This window comes from Sinocyclocheilus anshuiensis, unplaced genomic scaffold (assembly GCF_001515605.1).
Source record: "Sinocyclocheilus anshuiensis isolate Anshui unplaced genomic scaffold, SAMN03320099.WGS_v1.1 scaffold732, whole genome shotgun sequence".
In the NCBI taxonomy this organism is placed as follows: Eukaryota; Metazoa; Chordata; class Actinopteri; order Cypriniformes; family Cyprinidae; genus Sinocyclocheilus; species Sinocyclocheilus anshuiensis.
This window is the reverse complement of record NW_015554133.1, coordinates 30,657-48,375: the sequence shown is the minus strand read 5'-3', so window position 1 is coordinate 48,375 and position 17,719 is coordinate 30,657. Positions and strand designations below refer to the sequence as shown.

Sequence of the window (17,719 nt, the reverse complement as noted above, 5' to 3'; positions counted from 1 at the left end):
GACACAACTGGACGATGTTCTGTCAGTAAATCCGAAAGGTAAGGAGGGGCCAGACCATTTAAAGATTTAAATACTAAAAGAAGAATTTTAAAATCAACACGGTATCGTACAGGCAGCCAGTGCAAAGTGTGTAGCACTGGAGTAATGTGGTCCCGTTTTTTAGTACATGTCAGAAGTCTTGCCGCCGCATTTTGTACCATCTGTAACCGGGATAAAGCTGATTGGCTAATCCCGTAGTACAGTGAATTACAATAGTCTAGCCTCGATGTTAAAAATGCATGAATTATTTTTTCAAAGTTATTAAAAGATAATATAGGTTTTACTTTAGCTAAAAGACGAAGCTGGAAAAAGCAGGATTTGACCACTGAGTTTATTTGCTTGTCAAATTTTAAACCATCATCGAACACAAAACCCAAGTTCTTTACCCAAGGCTTTGCCGGAAGTGTTGAATTACCTAGGGTTATTTGACTAGGAGAATCAGATGAGCCAAAAACTATGATTTCAGTTTTATTCTCATTAAAATTGAGGAAATTTAAAGATAACCAAGCTTTCACGTCAGATAGGCAGGCCCTAAGTGTTTCCAGCCCATCAGTATTAGGTTTTAAGGGTAAATATACTTGAGTGTCGTCCGCATAGCAGTGGAACGACAACCCATATTTCCTGAAGATAGACCCTAATGGGAGCATATATAGCGTGAAAAGAATGGGAGCTAAAATGGATCCCTGTGGGACACCACAGGAAAGAACAGCAGCCTCCGACGAATATTCCCCAATATTTACACTGAACTTCCTATTTGAAAGATAAGATCTAAACCATTCAAGGGCAGCTCCTTTGATACCAACACAATGCTCCAAGCGAGCAAGAAGGATAGCATGATCTACCGTATCAAAAGCCGCACTCAGATCTAGCAGCACAAGTACGGTACAATCCCCAGAATCGGCAGCTATTAACACATCATTTAGAACCTTCAGGAGTGCAGTCTCTGTTGAATGATATTTTTTAAAACCTGATTGAAAAAGCTCGATTACCTTATTTTTATCTAGAAAACTCTGCAGTTGTTGCAGCACTGTCTTCTCTAAAATATTTGAAATAAAAGGCAAGTTAGAAACTGGTCTAAAATTAGCCAAAACATTTAAGTCTAAGTTTGGTTTCTTTAACAAATTGCGAACTATAGCATGTTTTAAAGCTTCCGGTACCATGTATGTTTCCAGACATCGATTTATTATGTTTAAAAGATAAGGCCCCACTGCATCGAAAACTTGTTTGAAAAGAAATGGAGGGATGGCATCCATAGAGGAGCCTGACAGTTTTAATTGACCCACTATTTCTTGAAGATGGGACAGAGAAATAGGTTCGAATTGCTGAATATACAATTTTATAATATTCTATAATAATTCTATAATATTTTGTTTGTTTTAGGTTCATCTGAAGCCACACTCCCTTGCCGTACCAGACTTACTGCTCCGAAAGAATCTATTGCTGATCAAAAATGGGATCAGGAGAGTGAATCGGAGAATGCAGGTGAAACTCATGAAGGACAAAAACTTTTGAAGGAAAGTCCGCAATCTGCTATAACAGAAAAAAACAAAGACGACACAGGAAATACAAATGGAGAACTTGAAAAAAATGAGAAAAACAGCGAAAATGCAGATGAAGCAGAAGAAAACGCTAATAGCAAAGCTGATGAAACCGACACAGAAGTAGAGAGCCAGAAATCCTTACAAACCCAAGAAGAAAAGGAGAAAAGTCAGATACTGAAAAATGAGAGTGAAGATGAAGAGGAGTCACCTGAGGAGCAGATTGAGTCACTGGGAGAGCAGGACACTAAAGATGCAGATAAAAATGAGGAAGACCAGTTACCGGAAGAGAAAAAAGAGAAGGAAGAGGAAAACGAAGAGACAGACAGCCTGAACACAGGTAAAATACAGCTTGTCTGGAAAATGGTGGGATTAGAGTTTGTACTCTCTTTGGAATTTTTTGAAAATGTCTATTTCTTCTTTGCTCGATTTTCTATTTGTACAAAACTAAAGTTATATAATTGTGCATTATATACTTTAGCTTAAATTATACATCCTTATTTATATAATTTCGAATTGTCTTATAAGGCAGAAATAGCAGTTCTTTTCTTTTAGAATCTCTAGTTAGCAGTTGCTTGTTGACTGCGCAGAAAGTCTGACTTCCTTAAAAATTTGATCAGAAATGTATTTTGTCATTGTATATATAATCCCTTTATATATTAATATTCTCTGCATTTCAGTGTTTTTGTAAATGTAAGTTATACCTCATTAAGTGTTGTTCGTGATTTGCTTTAGTTGAAGTTTAAGGGATAGCTAAGCCATTGATTTCAAAGGGGCAAACATCTAAGGCTCTAAGCACTTCATTTTTGGCTCCACCTGGAAGCTGGAATTCACCAAACGATATTTGCATACTGTATAATTTGCATGGCAGCCTGTCTTCTTATTTGAGGATTGGACGAGCCTTTTAAATAGGCAGGACTTTGCAACAAGTGACCAATTCCTGACAGTACTTTTCATTTATAAGCACAGCTGAAGGAGAACTAGAAAAAAATCTGAAAAACAGCGAAAATGCAGATGAAGCAGAAGAAAACGCTAACAGCAAAGCTGATGAAACCGACACAGAAGTAGAGAGCCAGAAATCCTTACAAACCCAAGAAGAAAAGGAGAAAGGTCAGATACTGAAAAATGAGAGTGAAGATGAAGAGGAGGAGCAGATTGAGTCACTGGGAGAGCAGGACACTAAAGATGCAGATACAAATGAGGAAGACCAGACACCTGAAGAGAAAAAAGAGAAGGAAGAGGAAAACAAAGAGACAGACAGCCTGAACACAGGTAAAATACAGATTATAAACTTTTCTGGAAAAACAAAACTTTGCTTGCTTTGTATTTAAATCGACGTTAAATGAGCTTTAAAGCTTTCTTCATCTGATTTGTAGAGTCTTTTTTTTTTATAGAAATAGATAAATCAAAATTAAAATGTAATAAAAGTGATTCAAGTGGCTTGTGCATACTTTTCCCTTACAAGCCATATGATATCTTTATATGATGAACAGACCTAAATATTGTACACTGACAATCTCAAGTCAAATTTGTTTTGATGTAAGTGATGTTTAATGATGTCATGGGTGTCCAGCCTGATGTCATTCATCAAGAAGTGCCATATTTGATTGAGATCTGCAGCATTTTAGAAATTTTTTAGTGAAAAACAATTTAAATTTCAGTCTTGTTTATTACACCAATCAATCATATGGCTTCAGGAGACTGAATAAAACACATGAGATGTATAGACAACTTTTATCATACTTTCATGGTGATTTTATACTGCTTTTTTGGAGCTTGATAGTCATGGACATTGTGTGACAACAGCTGTGTGAATATTTCCAAAATACTCATTTTGTATTCCAAAGAAAAAAAATGAGGGTTTAAAGAGCAGAACTCAGTTTCAGAAGCAATAACCTACCATATATATATAAATATAAATACACACACACACATACACACTGTGTAATTTTTTATTTATTTTTGCAAACATAGAGATTGTGAGTCCACAGTCTGCTGTGACAGGAAGAAGTACAGTGGACACAGGAAATGTAGCAGAACAACTACACAAAAATGAGAAGAGCAGCCAAAATGAAAATGGTGAACAGTCAATTGAGCAGCAGAACAAGAGCCTATGTACATCTATTAATGAGGATGACCAGAGGCCAGAAGGGGAAAAGGAGGAGGAAGGGAAAACCGAAAAGGAAAATCATGAGGTGACAGGTAGACTACACACAGGTAAAATACAGATCATGTTTATACAGAGAAACAAAACCTTTTAGAGAAATCACTGCAGAAATGAATATCTGATCTGATTTGTTTTGCTCCCCATTTTTTTAGCTGAACCTTGTAATCCACCTTTGCATAGTGAAGCTCCCAGTGATCCTCTGGGTTCGTTTCTGCCTTTTCTTCATATTCAGAAGTTTTATATTGATTTAGTCATTAGTATTTTGAATTAGTAGATGAGGTTTTTCATCGTGTTTATTTTCTGTTATAGATTCACAGTCTAACCTTGACATCAGTGTCCCATCTTCAAACCTGAATATGGAATTAGAAAATAAACAAACTGCATTCTTCCCTCAAGAGGAAGATGATGATGATGGTGAGCAGACAGACAAGAGCAGTGAGTCAGAACAAAACATGCAGGAATAAAAGGATCTTCCAGAAATGAAAGAGAGAAAAAAATAAACTTTTAAAAGATTGTGATGTAAAGAACAGCGATCCAGACAATACAAACAATGGCATATCTGTGCCAGAGGACAAGAAATCAGAAACAGACCAACAGCTTCTCAAAACATGCAATGAAGGAAGATCATAGTTCAGAAATCAGAGAACAGTATTTGAATAAACAGTGCTGTACAGAATGTGATAATAAAGTTTATAGTGAGGAAGGCGAAATGGGCTCAGTTTTATCAGCTGTAAAAGAGGTAGAGAAAATCTGTCAACTATAGCCACATGAAGGTAGTAGTGTCAGCTAAGAGACAGAAAACACTCGAGGGTGGAAAAGGATGGTGAAGTGTGTGCTTGAGCAAGGTGTGGAGAAGTAGTATCCAAATACTTTAGCATAAGAAATAGGGCTGTCATATTAATGTAGAACAATTTATTTAATACAATTTATTTTATATAACTGATTGTACTACATTAAGGAAATTGACATGTTGTATGTAAATATGCATAAGTAGCATATCATTATGCCCTTGTATATATAACACTTTCCATGAAATTTCTTTATAGCTGTCTGTCTGCATATGTATACAAATCAACTATTAGAAATAGGGTAGATTGAACACAAAAACACATCCTTTGTGAATGGCCACGCAATTGGACAATGGATTGGTGTGGACTGTTGGCCAGTAAAAGAATTCAGCGGACATAAACAATATATTGACAGCCACTTCTTGTCTGCTCAGTGTATCACTCATCTGCCACAACAATGTGGTATGTAGTCAGCAGACAGGTAGGCAGCTCACTAGGTTTTGGAACAGAGCCAGTGTCCCACTGAAATGAAAACTTGAAGGCCAACAAAAAGAATAGAAGGAGAGGATGCTGAAGAAATGATGAAGACACCTAGTGTGAAAATATTTTTAAATATATTTTCTGTTGTAAATGTTGTATATACCAGTGGATTGTATATAATCATGTTATTTAGCTAAATATTAGACATGATTTATTTAACTTTTTTTTTGCCAAAATGATACCTGTGGCATGATAAAATTACTCTAATTTAGAAGCCGTTGTCCTCAAAAGCATAGGGCAGGTGGGAGGGTATGATACTGTATGTGCCAGTATGTCACTTTGCTGCGTAGAATATGTAATAATGCCTTCATTTATTAAACCCAGAATCAACTATTTTTTGTGAACTTCTTTTAATTATTATTTTTTATACCACAAATGTAACAAAATAAATGTTTTGAGATATTTTTTTTTTTTTTCAATTAATTAAAATAATCTAAACATTAAACATTTTCTTGGCTGATTTCTTCCCTCAAAACAGGATTTACAGGACTGGTACTTTTTTTGTTTTGTTATATGTCCAGATGCCTATATTTAGCTTACCCTATAGACATGTTTCCAACATTTTTTTAATTATTTTATTTTGTGTTCCACAGTAAAGGAAGTCATACAGGTTTGGAAGGACACAGATGAGTAAATGATTACAATTTTTGGGTGACTTATCACTTTTAAAGTGTTTTCATGGGTTCAGGATAATATTCAAAATAATAATAATTATATATATATATAGTTTCATTTATGTTACTGAGAAATTGGACTATCTCTTCAGTTAGCTTACAATTACATTTTTCACAGACGTGAAAGAGGTTCGTTGTGTGTGTCACAATCACTTGCGTCAAAGAACATATATCAGGTTTAGGCGCTCTTGTTGAAACCTGTATAACTGCAGAAATGAGGGACAAGGCGGAAGGATCGATCAGTTTAAGGATGGTGGACTTTTGGTGGCGACTGTGGCACCTGCCACTATTGCTGTATCTCACAGGACTCCTGCAGTTTGGTAAGACTGAACACAATATTATTATAAATTACCGAATTATAAAGTCCGAATTGACCTCTTTCCTCTTAATTTAAGTACATGTATGTAGGTAGGCTATTGTGTTCTCTTTCTGTCATTGACGACGTAGGCTACTTTAAATGCTAACTCACCCCAAAATTAAAACGGTGTGGAATGCAAAATGTTAATGAACATAATAAACAAGCTGCTGAACGATTTTCAGTGAACGACTGTCAGGCTCCAAAACTTACAAAATGATACCATAAATGTTAAATAAGTGGTTTATACGCCTTGTAAAATATACTCTGACGCGAAACAATAGCTTTGTGCCATTTAAGTGTTATTTACGTTAATCATAATGTCGTAACAACGTAAAATAGTTGTTATGGCTAAATAAACCCGGACAGGCTCAGATCAGATCTCGACGCGAAGCTTCCGCGGTGAACATGTGAAACGACGAAATTTTAAGGGACACGGCTTTCACCAAATAAATAATTACCTGGGCGTGAAATATTAATTTGAGTTGAGGAAAAAAAAAGATCTTAAAATAATAAAATCTTGCCAGTTTATTATAGACTACACTCAAAAAGGGTACAAAAGCTGTCACTGGGGCGGTACCCTTTCAAAAGGTAGCCTACACCTTTGTATCTTATTAACCCCTAAAGGGTTACCTTAAAGATACATAAGCCTAGTACCAAAAGTGTACATAGTACACAAACGATAAATTAATAGCTACAGCCTAGTTTATGAAAGGGTACATGTTTTTTTTTTTTGTAATCTGCGTAATCTGTAAACAAAACAATAGTTGTTGTGGCAACACTACACAATAAAACGAAGACTTCAAATATGACAGTACCTACTACAAAAGTAATATCCCTCTATTTAATTTTTTTGTACAGTCGGTTTGTTATGTATCCTTGTCAGATATGTGCAGCTTCCCTTTTCACAGAATCGTTTCTACATCTTAAATCTAACGTTTGGTTACAATTTATTGTATGCTGTTCTTACAGTGTAATTGTACATTGAAGTGCTTAGTAATATTAATTAACAACATTTACTATAGGGTTATGGTTAGGATTAGGGTTTGGTTTAGGTTTATTAAATGCAATTATTGAATTTAGTGTTGTTACTATAGTAAGTAGATGTAATGTGTAACAAGGACACTGTAAAATAAACTGTTACCAAATTTTTTTATAATTAATTTATAATACTGTACTTTGTGATATAGTTTCACCTTGGCATTAAATGTCAGAAAACTAGTTAAAACTGTTTTGTGGGTGTTTGTAAAAATGTCAAAATATCTCTTCTGACCACAGTAATAAATATCTTGATTTTCTCTCTCTCTCTTGGAAAGTCATAGAAATGCGATTGTGGTTTTGTTTTTTCTTGTTCTTTTGCTTCTGGTGCAAATGGGAATGCAATTTGCACACACATACACATTTGTAGTTACCATTCACCACTATAGAAGTTTACCCAACTATGACACTTCTGCTTCTGAGAACCCTATTTATACTACTATACTATGCCCTATGTACTATTTTTTTTTGTGAAAAAAGGTGCATACTACTGACTTTTGATCTGCTAGTCGTGGGTCTTCATGCGGAGAACTCATGTTTTTGATGTATTTAAAAGCTAATGGCCAAATATCAGCAAGTTTGATATTAATTATTAATTACTCATTAATTACCACTAAACCTCTCTACTTAACTGTTGGTCTATAACTGCCTTTTTTCCTCTCCATGTTTATAGATCTCAGTTACAGTTCTTGTGGGTAATTGTATCTGTTAGAGTATGCATGGGTGTGCATTTTGAATTTCCACCAGAAATATTAGAACATTTGTGAACGTTTGTAATACTAATTTTAACATACTACAATTTGGGCCGAACTAATTCTAATTTTGAATACTATTTAGAACAGATAGTATGCAATTTGGGATGCAACAATGGTCATCTTATGTGGACATACAAACCTCAGTGGTTCTACCATTAGAGAAAATGACGAACTTGGATCACGTGTGCCTTGATAACCTTGATAATCAAATTATAGCATTGGCATGACAACATTTCTGTCAGAGTTGTGTGAAAAATGTGTTTTGGCAACAAGAGATGCAGTTCTGAGTTGTTTTGAACTTTTGACCCCAGGGTTGGGTTAAATGTTTGACCCAGCATGCTGGGCTTTTTTTCTTTTAAGGTTTAAAAATGTTTAAAAATATCTACTGCTGGGTTAAAATGTTAAAATGAACCCAACATGGGTTGTAAATGAAAAAATCACTTTAACACATGCAGTATGACTACAGTAACAACACAGGCAACAGTAATAATCAAAAGCTGAAATTTATTGAAAATCAACAACACATAGAAATGGACAAAAATACAGGCAAAGGTATAGTAAACACAATGTGCATGTGAGTGAGAAAAAATGCAAAAACAATAGCAAATCAAAGTGAAATTTCTCTTAAAGGTTTGCTTTAATTATGTAATTCCTCTCTCCACACAGATCTGTGCAGTGGTCAGATTCAGGTCCAGATCCAGGAAGGTCCTCTGTATAGAGTGAAAGGATATCCCATCTCCATATCCTGTAATGTTACAGGGTTTACAGGCCCATCTAACCGGGATTTTCAGTTCATTCTCAAGAAACCAAATGTGGAATTAAATATGATCAGTACCAGTGACCCAGACTTTGCCTACGGAATGTTCTTCGGTAGAATAAGAAATAAAGAGATTTATATTCAAAGGCTGTCAGGATCTTCAGTTCTCTTGACAATCAAAAATCTGCTGGAGAACGATGCAGGTGATTTGCTCTGTGAGACCCTACACACAGGTGGTGCATATTACGGAGATTATGCTGCAGAAACAAAGCTTAATGGTAAGATATTTATTTATTTTGAGGGTTTGGGTGATTAATGAGAAGATCTGGCATTTTGAGATTATTGAAAGAGAAATCCATCCTTTAACACCCATTCACATTCCCATGTATCCCAAAAGAAGGTGATTGGCTATAAGCTATATTTATATAAAACACTACTGCATCAGCCATCAGTCACTGATGTAGTATCAGCTGATATCAGTTCTCTAGATGCTGGTATTGGCATTGAAACATGCATATTGGTCAATCACTTTTTGTCACTTTGTTAATACATTTTCAATGACAAAAAAGGAAAAAAAGACTGTTTTATCCACAGTGATTGCAGACACCCTGGAGGCATCATACTCTGGCTCTCCCTCTCAGAGCTTGTCTGAAGGTGATCCTCTTCAGCTTGAGTGCCAGGTCTCCAGCCAGACTTTTCAACATACTCATCTGTCGGTCACCTGGTTTCTCCATGGTGAAGAGGATGAAATCCCCCGGCCAATCATTACTCTGGACAAAGATCTGACTGTAAAGCCAGGAGCTGGATTTGAGGATGGCTATCGTGCTGGTCTTATCAGCATGGATAAGGTGGAGGACACAACCTACAGACTGAAGATGCCTCAAGTGCAGCAGTCAGACCAGGGGAAGTTTTACTGCAAAGCCATTGAGTGGATACAAGACCCAGACCGTTCCTGGACACAGATTGCCCACAAAACCACCACAGCATGCAATGTGGAGATCAAACGAATCGGTGAGATTTATATTCTGTAATTTAAACCAGAGGCTCTTTTAGATTTTACACTTAGTGACTCAACACAGTTCAGTGTGCAAAAGTTAAAAAAAAGCCCTTAGAATCAAACATTGATATTTATTCTAATTTATGCCAATTTTTCTAAATGTCTCTTAAATTTTGATAGTTTCATGCTTTCTACCATCCTTGAACCCGTATTTAATGTTTTCTGGGTCATATTTTTTTGAGGATGAAGGCCACACAGCCTAACCATGTTAGCATTTCTAGCTTTTACCAAATGGCAAATGAATTTATGTCAGACTTGTTATACTGCAGAGTTTGGTTGGAAGCACAGCTTTTACAAGAACAAGTTATGGGAAGTGTTTTCCCTACTATTTAAAAGTTGATAAGTCTAATCATATTCCTGTCTTTACTATGCATGATTATATTGTTAGTTGCATTCTGTTATTGGCATTTATTCTTATTTTCCCCTGTTGTCTGTGTATCAATCACCAGTTGAGTTGTACCAGTTGAGAAACACTGATACAAACTATATAAGTCAGAACCTGTTGTAATGCCTGAGTGAGTATGAGTGCAGTCATACACAGGAAGTTGTGTAAGAGAACCTGTTTAATCTCATGCTTTTTCCTGTGTCTCAAAAGTGGCCCCTGATGCAGGTTCGTTCAGTGTTTATCTGAAGGCTTCAAAGGGGCCACTACAGGAGGAAGACGCACTGGACATCCGCTGCAGTGTAAATGCACAGAACCTTCCTGGTCATTTCTTCTCGGTGACTTGGCTGAAGGACCAGCAGAAAGTGGCCCAGATTGGATTTTCTGGGGTGCTCACTATGTTTGACAGTTACAAAGAGCGAGAGAATGCAGCAGAGATGAGAGCAGTGAAAACCAGTCACACGGACTACCTGCTGACCATCCGTTCGGCTCGGGCTGAGGACCAGGGCCAATACCAGTGTGAAGTATGGCAGGAAAACATGAATGAAGATGGCACCTACAAAAAAATACAAAAAGAAATGTCCAGTCCAGAGACTGTGAGCATCACGGCTAAAGGTAATTAATGACACAACTGTTTCTCCTATACAGTCATTGTAGAGTTTGCTAAAGTGTTCTGAATCACTGCATTGCTATGGAATTGCTAGGGTGTTCGGAAAAAAAAAAAAAAGAATGGCAGGAAAACATGAATGAAGATGGCACCTTCAAAAAAATACAAAAACAAATGTCCAGTCCAGAGACTGTGAGCATCACGGCTAAAGGTAATTAATGACACAACTGTTTCTCCTATACAGTCATTGTAGAGTTTGCTAAAGTGTTCTGAATCACTGCATTGCTATGGAATTGCTAGGGTGTTCGGAAAAAAAAAAAAAAGAAATTTAAGAAAAAAAGAAAGTAAAATACAACATTAACCATGTAATGAGAAATTTACAGTAAATTTTATTTTATAGGAAATATTAAAATATGCAGCTAAAATGAAAAGAATTCAATTATTTTGTGGGGCCGGTGAATATGATAGAAGGGTGCAAAACTAGTTGAATACTATGGCTAGCAATAAAAAAAAAATGTTTTGTATTATTTGTGGTACATAATCTAGTCACAGTTTTCACAAGGAATGCTTGCATTACACGACATTAATATTGCCTGCTTTTTGCCTGTCTGGTCAGAGAGTGATCTTGCGGTGGTCATGGAGATGAATGACGCAGTGACTGAGGGAGATGCACTACGAGTCTCCTGCTCAGTGTCGGGATTCAAAGGTCCTTTATCAGTGTCATGGCAACACAAGAAAGACTCGGGGGCTTCCTTCAGTGATGTCATTAGTCTGACCCATGAGGGAGTGATGAGAGATGTTGGGGCAAGGTATCAGAGCAGAAATGTTCAAACATTTCATTCTCCAGCTGGAAACTTTATTCTAGAGCTTGGTGCATCTGCAACATCTGACAGCGGCGAGTATAAGTGCATTGTGTCTGAATGGACAGTACAGAGCAATGGCGAGATGAAGAAAGCCAACACCAAATCTCAGCAAAAAGCCATAATAGTTAATTCTGTTGGTAAGATTACTATCACACATTATTCTCAGTAACAGAGAAAACTGTCAAGACATTCAACCAAAAATTATTTGTAATTACTTTGCTCAAATTTGTACTGTTACTGATATTAGAGTTTAAATAATCACCGCAGACGTTTCTTTTCAGAATCTCTAATGAAGGTGAGCTTGAAAAGTCGTACAACAAATGTGCCAATAGATTCTCCAGTAGAACTGCTATGCACCGTCAGAGGGCCTAAAGTGTCTTTGGCTGTACGCTGGATGTTTCAGCCCCGCAATTCAACTGTTCAAACAAATATTTTATCCATAAGCCATACTGGAGAAATCACCTGGAAAGCAGATCAGAGAAACTATCAGCTGTCCATTCAACAGCCGTCAGACACTCATTTCACTCTCATGGTGCCGAGAGCCAGCAAGCAACAAGAAGGACAGTATCAGTGTCAAGTTGATGCCTATCAAAAGGATGTACAGAAAGCCTTGAAGAACTCCAACCCGTTAGCTGTGATTGTACAGAAACCTGGTAAATACAGTCTTTTATTCAAAGTGTATTATGTTGAAAAGATACATTCACCTTCAAATATTTTGACATACTCTACTCTTTATACTCAGTACCCTATCCCCAAAAACTGTTAAACTTACCTCTAACCCAACCTGGTCACATTTTATTTTATTCGTATGTGTCCTTGTTACATATAATTGCACAGATAAGTACTGTGTAATACTAATTAACAACATGAACTTACTATAGGCTAGGGTTAAGGTTTGATTTAGTGTTATAATCACTTGTAATAATGCATACTTCACTGTTATTACTGTTATTAGTAAATACACGTAGTTCTAGAGACTTTACTATTGTTATACAATGTTATAAAAATAGTGTTAAAAAATGAGCGGGTGTGTGCGAAATTTTGACATTTGGTACACATGAGAGAAAATTGTGATTTAGAAAATTGATACCAGGTCTATCAAAATGACAACATAATTGGAAACTAAACCATGGCACCACAAACAGAAACACAAATGAGCATTAATGTGACACACACACAATGCTAACATACATACCTATAGACTACTACAGTAGTAACTGTAATAAACTGTAGTTTATTGAATATCAATCTGTCTCTCTCTCAGTCAGCAAGATGAGCCTGTACTACTCACCCACTTCTCGTCTGGAAACCACTGTCAACACTGATGCTAAGCTTGAATGCTCAGTCACGAGGACAACCACAGATACCTCTCGTTTCACGATAACATGGATGGTTGGGTCCCAGATGCTGTTAACTATGGACCTAGATGCTGTTGTCAAGTTTGGCCTTGCAGCCGGCCTAGAGATGGACCAGAGGATCCGTATGGAAATAAGACAGAAACAGGACTTCCAGCTGATTATTCAACAGGTCAGAACATCTGACAGTGGGCAATATCATTGTGAGGTGGAAGAGTGGCTTCAGGATCCTCTTGGTGACTGGTATTCCCTACAAAAAATGTCTGTTTCCACAGAGCTGGTTGTCAAAGAGAAAGGTAAGAAGATTTTACTTCACTGAAATGGTCTTTTAAGTGAACCACAATATTCTAAACATAAATATGTTTTACATTGATTAAAATACAGATTTTTTTTTCTTTTTTAATCCTTGCTTTTCTTTAATCAATGGTCAATGACAAATATAAGAGTGTCCAAGAGAAAGAAAAGGAACAATCTTCCAAATTGAGTAAAAATGCATGTGCCAAATTATTAGAAATGGTCTTACATGCTCTTTGGATGTTGAAAAAAAGGATCCTACCCATCACTACAGTTTCAGATGGGTATTTAATAGCCCATAATCTGTTAATGGGATATATTTATTGTCATACTCTTATAACAGTTGTCTACACACAGAGAACCAGCAACAAGCACAGGTTAGACTTCTGAAGACCTACACCTGATACTTTCCATCTGGTTGTATTAAACTCTGATATAGGTGATAATGGAAGCTACCAGTGCAGAGTTAAGCAATACCAACTTGATTGTGAGGGCCAGTGGAAACAAATGGAACATGCCCAATCAGGCTTAACTTTTGATCCTGATTAGTGTGGCCATCTGTCTGGTAGTAGTCCCGTTTTGAAATACTATATTGGCCTACCAGCACAGCCTTTAGCTCATTTGTCCTCCTCATAAGATCATTCATATTTTCTACTTTATACAATGGTATTTAAAAAAAATGCATTAATTAATTGCAAATAAGGCTGATTTACGTTAATATTAAGTGATGTCAATTTTAGACACAAAATTGTTAGTATCAACTGTTTTTGCTTTATCCAAGAAAAATAGTTTCAAACAGAGTCATAAGAGAACCATTGCTTCTCCCATAAACACAGCTTTTTCTTTCCTGAATTATTCAACATTTTTGAATGTATCAAGTGAGTCAATGATTCAATGACTCATTCATGAAGACAGTTATGTGCTTAGTTTCTGAGTGAATCAGCCATTTTGAATGGATTGAATAAATGAATCATTGGCTTGCTACCACCTACTGGTGGTTTTAGTTTAATATTTAAAGTATACTTATTTTCCCCCCATTAAATATTTCTATATTCAATTGATATTTAAAACATTAAATTCATGGCATCTCTGAGCTCCATTAAAAAGTCTATGTAAATACATTTACACCTCTACAGTGCAAAGATGTTTTTGGTGATACTGATATCATATATCATATGATTGGTAACAGCCCTGTGTCTTATTAATCTAATTGCATTTATTGAAAAAATGTAAGAATTTACATGAAAAGGGGATGCATACAAAAATGCCCCTAAAAATCAATTTAAAGGGCAAATATTGCCCCTTGATGAAAAAGTGTATTTCTTGTTTGACCTTTGATGTTGTGTTTAATTTAAACAGAAATTAAACTGCATGTTCAGAAGGAGAACCGAACATTCAACATTACCAATCATCAGACTGCATTCACCATCGACTGTGTCATTGACTCACAATCCAGTGATAAGTCTGTCTTTGAGGTCACCTGGTTCAAGGTTCAGGAGGAAGAAGGACCAGTCTCCATGTTCACTGCCAGGCGTGACGGTACTTTACACAGTGCAATTAGCGATAAAAATCTTCTGTTTGGACGACCACTTGCCACACACTATAAACTGACTGTGCCACAGATCAACCCCACTGATATGGGGCAATACTACTGTCAGGTTGAGGAGTGGCTTCTAACTGCTAACACCTGGAAGAAATTTGCTTCAGATAAATCTGGAGAGCTCTCCATCTATGTTCACACTGAAGGTAAGATGTTCTAAGCGTTTTTAACTATTTTAATCATTTCCACTAGGCTTTAGTCACTAAATTAGTCTGCTCACATCCCTTCAACCATACGCTAACCATAATTTCACAAAGTAGGACATGTTCCTGGAACAACATCCCTAACAACCAATCCGATTTTAGGGTGAGGTCTAATTTTTGGGTCAGGCTTGGGTTAGGCATAGGGGCCTGTATACCATTCATATCAACCTCCCATTAATTTTAAGAGTAGGTTATGGTTAGGTTAAATATGTCCATCTCATGCTTTTAGAAGCCTTCCTGCACCAGTAAAAAAAAATGCAATTTTATTTAGCTTGCAAGAAAATATATACATACATACTGTTTGGCCAAATAATATACATATATGCACAATGCTGCTGTATCAATCCAATCAAGCCTTGACTCAATGGCCAAATATGTAAAAAGTACAGATAATCATTTTCTGATTAGGTGGTTTGTCTAAGGGCCTCCCTAAATATATATATTTTTTGCTGTTTCCAGAGTCTATTTTAGTGATATCTGTCATGTATGGATAATTCATGTGTGATATAAAAAACAAACAAGCAAAAAACGTACAGCACATTCAACCATTAAATCAAATGCATATACAAAACTATGAATGTTATTTTATAACAATAAAATATATTTTCCTTTACGGAAAGCAACAATCTAACATTTGATTTGTTTCCTCAGGTGATTCTGAAAAACAGATAGACCCATTGGGAATAACATTGGCAATCGCTATTCCTCTGATTTGCTTTCTTGTATTGCTCATACTATTGTTGTTGAGAAAGGGCCACAAGAAGAAACCTGAACTGAAGAAGAAGAAAGACTGTCTGTGGGCTGAAAAAAATGGACTTACTCTCGTGCCTTCTTGCGATTAGATTGTTGTTTTAAAATGCTCATGATCAGATTGCAGTTACTTTTTTATCAATTATATGATTACATACATTCACACAGTAATCATTTCACTTTTAAGAAACTTGGAAAAATATTACTGTACAATAGCCCTATACGTTTCCTAATTTTCTATTGACTGCAAAGTTACATGCAAAATCTAAAAAAAGCATTTTGGTTGCTTGTTTTATCAACATTTCATATCTAATCAACTCCTGACAAACATTTTAATTATTATTTGACATCACTCTGTGAGTCATTTGATGTTTTACTATAGGGGTTGGCAACCAGTGCCACGAGTGCCAACATCTTACACTGGCGCATGAGCAAGACAGATGAATGTATTTCATTTAAAGTCCCTCACAGCTGCATGACAATCTATACTTTCAGTTTATCTTTTTTTTTCATAGCCAAACAGCCTGTTTTACTATGTTAGAAGCTATAAATACTATTAATGTATGAGAATTAACTTGTGCCTGTAAACAGCAGCTCTGATAAACCATGTGTGCAACCACTGCATATCACAAACCACTGAAACTGCAGTGCAGGTTAAAGTAGCAGCTAGCGCAGTGCTTTCAGACAAGTACATTTTTCTTCAGTTGTGCTGCACAACTGAGTGGATGGCAGCTTACAGTTTTGTTGTATTTGATACTCTTAGCTTTGAGAGCAAAATAAGTTATGCTATCAGTGTTGAAGTTTTTCAGCTCAGTTTCTTTACAATTCCACATAATGACAATGACAGTGACGGGTGAACTACAACATCAAGAGAGAAAATTCGAAATCTGTTATTCAAAGTCTAGCTTAAGCCTGAAAATAAACTACTTTTAGGATTGAAATGTTTAAAACACATTTAAATTGTCTGACAATTGCGTCAGAAATATTTTAAATTGTGCTTTATTAATTTGTCAGTCAGCAAATCAATTAATCAAGTCTGTGACTGATAATGTTATGCTGGGATAACATGAATTATTAGGTTTCAACGTTGACAAAAAAACTTGCCAACCCCTGTATAGACCTAAGTCAGGGTAGATAGACGCCATATTGAATTTTATGGATGAGGCTGGGAGGAATAGACTTACAGTCTTTACAAAGTTAAAGAACACATGTGATTTTCACTATACACATTTTATACAATATTTTTTTTTGGGACTCTTTCTTATATTGCGCTACCCTGACAAGGTCTATTACAGTAGGTTATGTCTTTAAAAGGCTTTTAAAAAATACAAAAATTCACATAATTTTGCATTTACCATGTAATCCACTTATACACTCACCAAACCAACAAAAATAGTAATGCTAGGTTTAGGTTTGTGAATTGGTTTTGTACTTTGCTTCAAACCTGTACATAAATGTGCTTTTATGTTTGTGATACATTTTGAGCCTTTGCTTTAGAAATATAACTTGTCTGATCTGCTACCACACATGAATGATGTTTGTAAAGCTGTAGCTGAATGTTCATAATTCTAGAAATTCTCCCATAATGCAAACAGATTTGAATCTGTGACTGCTATAGGGCCTAGACTTTTATTGGCATCAGATTTGTACGCCATGTAAATACATTTGCATATTTGTACACAATGTAAATGAATTTTCCTTCCAACTTTGATGTTGGCTCTGTTGTCTTCGTGTTTATGAGTGTTTGTTCATGTTATGTAATGTTTAAAGTCACAATGTAATGGAAGTGACAATAGGTGTCAGTGGGGACCATCAACTGTTTGGTTACACATATTCTCCAAAATATCTTCTTTTGTGTTCAACAGAGGAAATAAACTCACACAGGTTTGGAACAATTTAAGGTTAAGTAATAACAGAATTTTCATTTTTGAGTGAACTATCCCTTTAACAGCTGGGG

The 17,719-nt window shown here is 36.0% G+C and overlaps 2 protein-coding genes across 5 annotated transcripts in view; both read left to right on the top strand.

Moving 5' to 3' along the window:
• The window catches only part of LOC107670335 (myb-like protein X), a 10,479-nt gene extending 5,038 nt beyond the window's left edge, over positions 1 to 5,441 (top strand). For 2 of the 4 annotated variants that reach the window (XM_016462912.1, XM_016462909.1), the window contains 5 exons: positions 1,420 to 1,917; positions 2,547 to 2,849; positions 3,552 to 3,794; positions 3,897 to 3,947; positions 4,054 to 5,441. In XM_016462912.1, the coding sequence (XP_016318398.1) occupies positions 1,420 to 1,917; positions 2,547 to 2,849; positions 3,552 to 3,794; positions 3,897 to 3,947; positions 4,054 to 4,208 (1,250 nt within the window). In that variant the 3' untranslated portion in view covers positions 4,209 to 5,441. The remainder of the gene's footprint in view (positions 1 to 1,419; positions 1,918 to 2,546; positions 2,850 to 3,551; positions 3,795 to 3,896; positions 3,948 to 4,053) is intronic. The other 2 variants (XM_016462910.1, XM_016462913.1) reach the window with 2 other exon arrangements.
• Positions 5,442 to 5,963: 522 nt separating this feature from the next.
• Positions 5,964 to 17,630, top strand: LOC107670329 (immunoglobulin superfamily member 2-like). Its single transcript, XM_016462904.1, has 9 exons — positions 5,964 to 6,066; positions 8,561 to 8,929; positions 9,246 to 9,662; positions 10,304 to 10,705; positions 11,314 to 11,697; positions 11,842 to 12,213; positions 12,825 to 13,211; positions 14,569 to 14,955; positions 15,664 to 17,630. Exons 1-9 carry the CDS (start codon positions 5,997 to 5,999, stop codon positions 15,852 to 15,854), a joined length of 2,979 nt encoding a protein of 992 aa, XP_016318390.1. The 5' UTR covers positions 5,964 to 5,996; the 3' UTR covers positions 15,855 to 17,630.
• The last annotated feature ends 89 nt before the right edge of the window (positions 17,631 to 17,719 follow it).

Coding starts and splice junctions, on each gene's coding strand:
- LOC107670329 (XM_016462904.1), top strand. CDS start 5,997: ATGGTGGACTTTTGGTGGCGACTGTGGCACCTGCCACTATTGCTGTAT. Junction 8,930..9,245: donor TGCAGAAACAAAGCTTAATG/GTAAGATATTTA, acceptor TTTTATCCACAG/TGATTGCAGACACCCTGGAG. Junction 11,698..11,841: donor CATAATAGTTAATTCTGTTG/GTAAGATTACTA, acceptor GTTTCTTTTCAG/AATCTCTAATGAAGGTGAGC.